The sequence below is a fragment of the Tetrao urogallus genome (genome assembly GCF_951394365.1).
Source record: "Tetrao urogallus genome assembly, chromosome: 11".
Taxonomy (NCBI): Eukaryota; Metazoa; Chordata; class Aves; order Galliformes; family Phasianidae; genus Tetrao; species Tetrao urogallus.
In genome coordinates, this window is record NC_136824.1 from 7,798,683 (window position 1) to 7,804,766 (window position 6,084).

Consider the following 6,084-nt stretch of genomic DNA (forward strand, 5'->3'; position numbering starts at 1 on the left):
GACCACTGCCTGCCAGATAGTTTCACATCCCTACAGGCCCTGGTGATGGCTGGAGGACCTGGAATGCAGATGAGATTTCGTGGGCTGCGAGGAACAGAAAGCGCTGCACCCGCTGCAGCTTCACTCCCCCTGTGTGCAGGCCTGGGTGATGGGCTCAGAAGGGAGATACTGCCAGTGTCCTTTGGTTTCCTCATTATTAGGGATGTGGAAACAGGCACTGTATGCATCTGCTCTAGGTGTTGATAGAATCATTGGAAGGGACCCTTGAAGACCATCTGGTTCTACTCCCCTGCACTGAACAGGGACACCTACAGCTGATCAGGTACTCAGAGCCCCGTCCAGCCTGACCTTGGGTGTCTCTAGGGATGGGGCACCCAGCACCTCTCTGGGCAACCTGTGCCAGTGCCTCACCATCTTTATTGTAAAAAAAATCTTTGCTTATATCCAATCTAAATCTCCCTTCTTTTAGTTTGAAACCGTTTCCTCTTGTCCAACACACATTTCCTCTTGTCACAACAGACCCTGCTAAAGAGTCTGTCTCCTTTCTTACACTCCATCTTTAGATACTGAAAAGGAGGTCAGCTGAAGTCCAGCAATGAATGCTAAATCATCTCTCTTGCTTTCATGGAAGAGGAAGCGATACAGTTTCTGGCAGATGTTAACATCTGTGTGTGTAGTTAAAGCCACTAAGTTGGCTGGAGAACCCATTACCAGAAGAAGGCTGCTTCATTCTGCCAGTGTCATAAAGCCTTGGTGATACATAGAATTTATCTCAGAATGTTGCTGCTGTGAGCCACAGGCACAGTGCTACCTTGGTTCCCAACTGCAGTACAGTCAGTACAGCTAAAGAACACCCTTCTAGAATGAATCGGTAAGAAACTACTGTTTAAAGTTTCAAATCAAATGGTTCTTGAGTCCAAATAGTAGTTGCCCCAGACTATAAAAGTCTGGAAATCTGTTAGGGCTACTTGTGAATTTGCTGACTTGGCAGTGTAACCCAAAACACTCATTTCTGTCATCAAAGTTGATTCAGATCATTTATTTTATGAAAACTAGTCTATTTCTTTTATAAACTACCAAATCATAATGGAGCACTACAGCACATGTAGTACTGACATACTTGGTCTTCTAACCCATGTATTTCTTAGATTCTCCAGTAGCTCTCTAACAGCTTTCTTGAGTTACCTTAACCAGGTAGATCTTCCTCCCTTCTCCCATCCAACAATTTTTTCTGAAAGAGATGAGGCCCACCATAAGATTTGAAAATGCATATTTTATTTTTTTTCCCCAAAAATATTAGTGTAGCTACACTGTAACAAATCAGAACAATTTGTACTTCTCTCTTTAAAAAATTTAGGTTTAAAAAGTCCAGCCAGGTGACTGCATTACAAAATTTTGAAAGAACAGTCAGTGTAGATATGAGCAATTAAAAATAGAACAAAGAAACACATACCATTGCATTAACAGTAAGTGAGTGCACATTTTTAAATTGCTAGCTTCCACAAGTTGTTCTTCCCATTAAGATTGCTTTGTCTGGATCAGTAACTTGTACCCACTTTTACACTGCAATTTGCATTTCCTTTTTCTCCACAGAAATCCCCCCCCCCTTTTGCTTATACAAATGTTGCAATAAAAATGCACTACAGTAGTATTTCATTTACAAAACAAATGAGATTAAAACTTGTTTCCTAACCCATTGGATTGTATTTCAGTAAGACAATGTCCTTTCATTGGAGGTGCAACAGAAATTCCAAGAGCTGTGTGGATGCAAAGGACTCTCTCTCTCTCGAAGCAGTTGTGCCTGAAAGGTTGGCTTGCACTGCTGCACATGCAGCGTTGATTCCTCTTTAGAAGCATCTTTTCTTTAGGTTTGACAATTAGGAGAGTGTGTTAGGCATTGCATTAGTCAAAATAAATAGAAATAAATTAAAAACAAATTATGCAGGGAAGTTATTTTCTAGTTGATACTGCTTGGAGGAAAACTTAGCAATGAAGCTTGTTGCAGCAAGCAGGTCCGTTTATTTCAGTAGTACTCTCTGAACAAGGAAAAAACAGCTGCAAACATGTCTGTAATTGTAGAGAAAGATAGTGGTGATCTTCTTTCAAACTTTGTTAGGAAACCGTTTTCCTGTAGGAAAGAATATGCACAGTTAGGGCCAGCTTAGGATGTGCAGGAGAAATGCACCACTTTGTGCCAGTATCAGTGACACTGCTACACCTTGGTGCTTAGAGAGGCAGCTCTTCACAGCTCTACCTCCACCAGATGAATAGGGCTTCAAAATGAGTAGCTGAAAATAGCGGCCCCTTGCTGAATGTTTGTTTTATCTCCAAGTAAAGACTGTGCCCTGGCTATGTAAAGAGAAAATGAGTGTGAACTGCATCATCTGAGCCCACACCTTAGAGGAAGATACAGGTACTGTGTTTCTGATGTGATAATATGCTTGTAAATATCTTTCTTTAACATCCTTATTCTGTTGTGATAAGGCACATATTATGACAGAATGCTGTTAATACTTCTCCTCAATAAAAATAACTCTGTATTTGCAAGGGATGCAGAGAGGATCATTACAACAAATCTGATGCATCAAGGGTCGTGACTCACTGCCTCCTTTTTTAATGTTATCAGAGAAGGATAAAAACAAGCAGAATAAAGGGAAACACTAGAAAACAAGTGAAGGAAAAAAAGAAATAGCAAAGAGGAAATATAAGAGAAGTGAGACTGGAGAGGAGTGGAAAGAGAAAGTAGCATTTACAAATAGGTAGAAGGAAAAAAGTACCAGGGAAATAACTGCCTCTGATGTCACTGATACTCAGCCTCCCCCGAAGTGCAGTAGTGAAAGGTACTGTCAGGATGAAACTATGCAAAGCAAAAGGGACCTTGCCTCTGCTAGCAGAAGGGAATTTCAGCAGCTTGATGAACTCATCCGCATATTGACAAATGCTTTTCTCTGCTCTGACCACTGATGTATGCAAGTTCTAGGATTATCTCAGTCCAAACAAATAAAAAAGATTGGACCCCATTGTGCTTACCTGTAAATTTGTTTAAGTAAACTGGTTTGGAGGATTAAATAACAGCTTCATGAGATCCACAGCAAAAGTACTGACTAGACTGTGAGAATGAGACTTGTGTATTCTTTCCTTGCCTTGAACATCAGTGTGTTTGGACCAGCTTGCTTCTGTGGAAGCAGAATTGCTGCTCTAACCATAGGATACATTCACTTTTAAATTTAGTAATAAGAAGTGTGATGGAATGTCTTATTTAATGCGCTTTGAGCACAGGGTTGAATTAGATGGTTTCCTAACATCTCTCTCAGCCCGTATTATTGTACTATCATATGATTCAAGTCTTACTCTGGGGTTTTGGCTGTTAACAGAAAGTGCCTTTCTCAAAAGAAAGATGTCTTTTAACCTTGTTCTATTTAAAGCAGAAGCAAAGTTTTCACTGTAAGTCTGAAGCAGACATTGCAGACATCATAAATTAAGTCACCAAATAAAACCCTGGATAAAATGTTTTTGTAAGTGTCTGTAACAAAAGTTTCCCTTAATTAAGACAAATCTTTGAATCTACACTGTGGTGGAAAATGAGAAGACACAGAATTGTAGCTTACCCAGCCACCGTTTGCATCTATCCATGCGGCTTTGTTATTTATGATGTACTCTGTGATGAAATAAGAAATCTGCTCCTTCTCCTCTCCAGTGAGCTGAACTCCATGCTCTTGAAGCTTCTTGGTGAGAAGACCTCCAAAAGTAAATATGGTGGTAATTCGTCCCCAGTTAGTATTTCCGTCGGCAAACTTTTCTTCCATGACTCCATTGAAAATTCTCTTGGCAACATCTACAGAGGTAATATCGATCCTGTCCAAGAAGGGTCTGAGTGCCTCCTCTGTCTGATCTTGGAGTGAGGACGCGATGTTTCGCAAGACGTGAGCAACTCTGGTTTGGGCTGGTCCAAGATGTGATTCCTGAAGCACATATTGCAGATAATCTTGAGCTAAATAATAAACATAATAGAACTCAGCAGTTTCCATTTAGTATGAAGCTCAGAGAGCAGTGTGCTGCTCGTAATCAGGCTCAGTAGTGAGCAGCCACAGGACATGCACACAGCTTTGTATCTTCTGGTTTTGATGGAATTTTTTGGTTTTACCACAAAGTTCCTGTTCATAATGACTTAATGTTCGTGTAGGCTGTGAATATGTCATAGCGGAAACGAAAGACAGATAGAAAGACATTAAGGCTGAGTGAACTGGGTCTGTTCAGCCTTGAGAAGAGAAGACTGAGAGGGGACCTGATCCAGGTCTATAAATATCTAAGGTGTGGGGGGCAGAATGGCGAGGCCAGACTGTTTTCAGTGGTGAGTGGAGACAGGACAAGGGGAAACGGCTGGAAACTGCAGCATAGGAAGTTCTGCACAAACGTGCGCAAGAACTTCTTTACAGTGAGGTGACGGAGCACTGGAACAGGCTGCCCAGGGAGGTGGTGGAGTCTCCTTCTCTGGAGATGTTCAAGACCTGCCTGGATGCCGACCTGTGCGACCTGGTGTAGGGAACCTGCTTTGGCAGGGGGGTTGGACTCGATGATCTCTGGAGGTCCCTTCCAACCCCTACAATTCTGTGATTCTGTGATTCTGTGATGTCGGCTCCTGGGAGAAAACAAGTCTTGTTGAGTGATTTATTATTTTTACAGACAGTATGACTCTAAAACTGAATCTGCCATCTTTTACCACGTTCTTCAGCAGTATAAGTTTGCATTTCCTAGGGTCTTTTGCTATGTAACACTGGAAGAGATTCAGCTTTAAAAAATGTCTTGAAAAGTGCATGCTATAGGAATATGCAGTCTGTTCTTAACCCCCAACATCCTGCACCCCAAATCTCTTCATTACCACAGGTTAAAGCTGCTGTCTGCATTGCAGACCCACTGCATGTGGGTCAGTTCTACGTCACAAATTTTGGAAGAATCTGGTAGAAGTTTGCAGCATGGAGAAATGGACAAAGCTTTTCCATCAAGCAGGAAGCTTTATGTAACGACTGGCAGAGGAAGCTCAGCAGTGGTAAAAGTATGGAAAGCAAAAGGGGAAAACCAACTTTATAGCATGATCTCCTTCTCCAAACTTTCTCACACTCTGTGAGTGCTCTTCAAGGTCCTTCTTTGAAGATTTGAATGGATGGCTTCAAAGATTTCTTTTCCCCACAGGGAATTTGGTATGAAAAACAATTTGAGTATAAAAGACAATGCTAATGCAGTCAGTGTGTCAGAACATGAAGTAGAAAATACGGGGTGAAGCTGGTGATGTGTGATACCATCTGATTCTTTCTTGACAAATAACAAAATTAGCATGATACCTACAGTGGCAACTCTTCAATTCTGTGTTTTGATCAGGCAGTATTTTGAGGGGATAAGAGGCAGAGATGTCAAACCCGCTCTTTCTTGACAAACCCAGTTCTGACTTTCCTAAAGGGTGAAATTGTGGCGAGAGCTTCACCCCACTGCAAAGACTTCAGAGCAGCTGGTCACGCTGGAGCAAAGCCTAACTAGAGCTGTGACGCAGATGTGCTGTATTTATAGGTCTGGTTTGTCCCCCCCAGGTTGTGGATGCTGCTGCTCTGACTTCAGTTTTGCAGAAAACCATTGATTAGAAAAGCATACTTTCCACTTCCTTCTCAGGGTTTTTCTTCTGTATGTGGCGAACCTGGCTCAGAGTGACACAGTAATGTTCCATGTGCAGCGAGGTTTGAAACCTCAAGCCATCATCATCAGTATAGCCCAGACATCAGTGACTTTGGTTACAAGGAAAATATTTGACTCACTTTCTGTTGGAAGCAGAGCTGGCTGATGCCGTGTTCACTGTGTTCAGAATGGGTTTGGGTGGGAGGTAAGCTGGAAAAACTCACGTGTTGGATGCTGCCCAGTGGCAGCATCAGGTTGGGGTGGGAAGCTTGCTGTCTCCTTCACACACACTGTCTTACCAACCAGAGCTCACTTTGAAGGTTCAGAGGTGTTCTCCATCCCATACCTCCAGCTGCTGCTTTGGCAGATTGGCTTTGCCTCTGTTATGCTCAGCAATGTCAGCAAACTGCCAACATTTTT

At 42.2% G+C, this 6,084-nt stretch overlaps 1 protein-coding gene across 1 annotated transcript; it reads right to left on the reverse strand.

Moving 5' to 3' along the window:
• Nucleotides 1-2,023: 2,023 nt before the first annotated feature.
• On the reverse strand, nucleotides 2,024-4,028 carry BCL2A1 (BCL2 related protein A1; the record flags this gene model as incomplete). Its single annotated transcript, XM_079540994.1, has 2 exons — nucleotides 2,024-2,128; nucleotides 3,609-4,028. 2 exons carry the CDS (start codon nucleotides 4,026-4,028, stop codon nucleotides 2,024-2,026), a joined length of 525 nt encoding a protein of 174 aa, XP_079397120.1.
• Nucleotides 4,029-6,084: the final 2,056 nt, after the last annotated feature.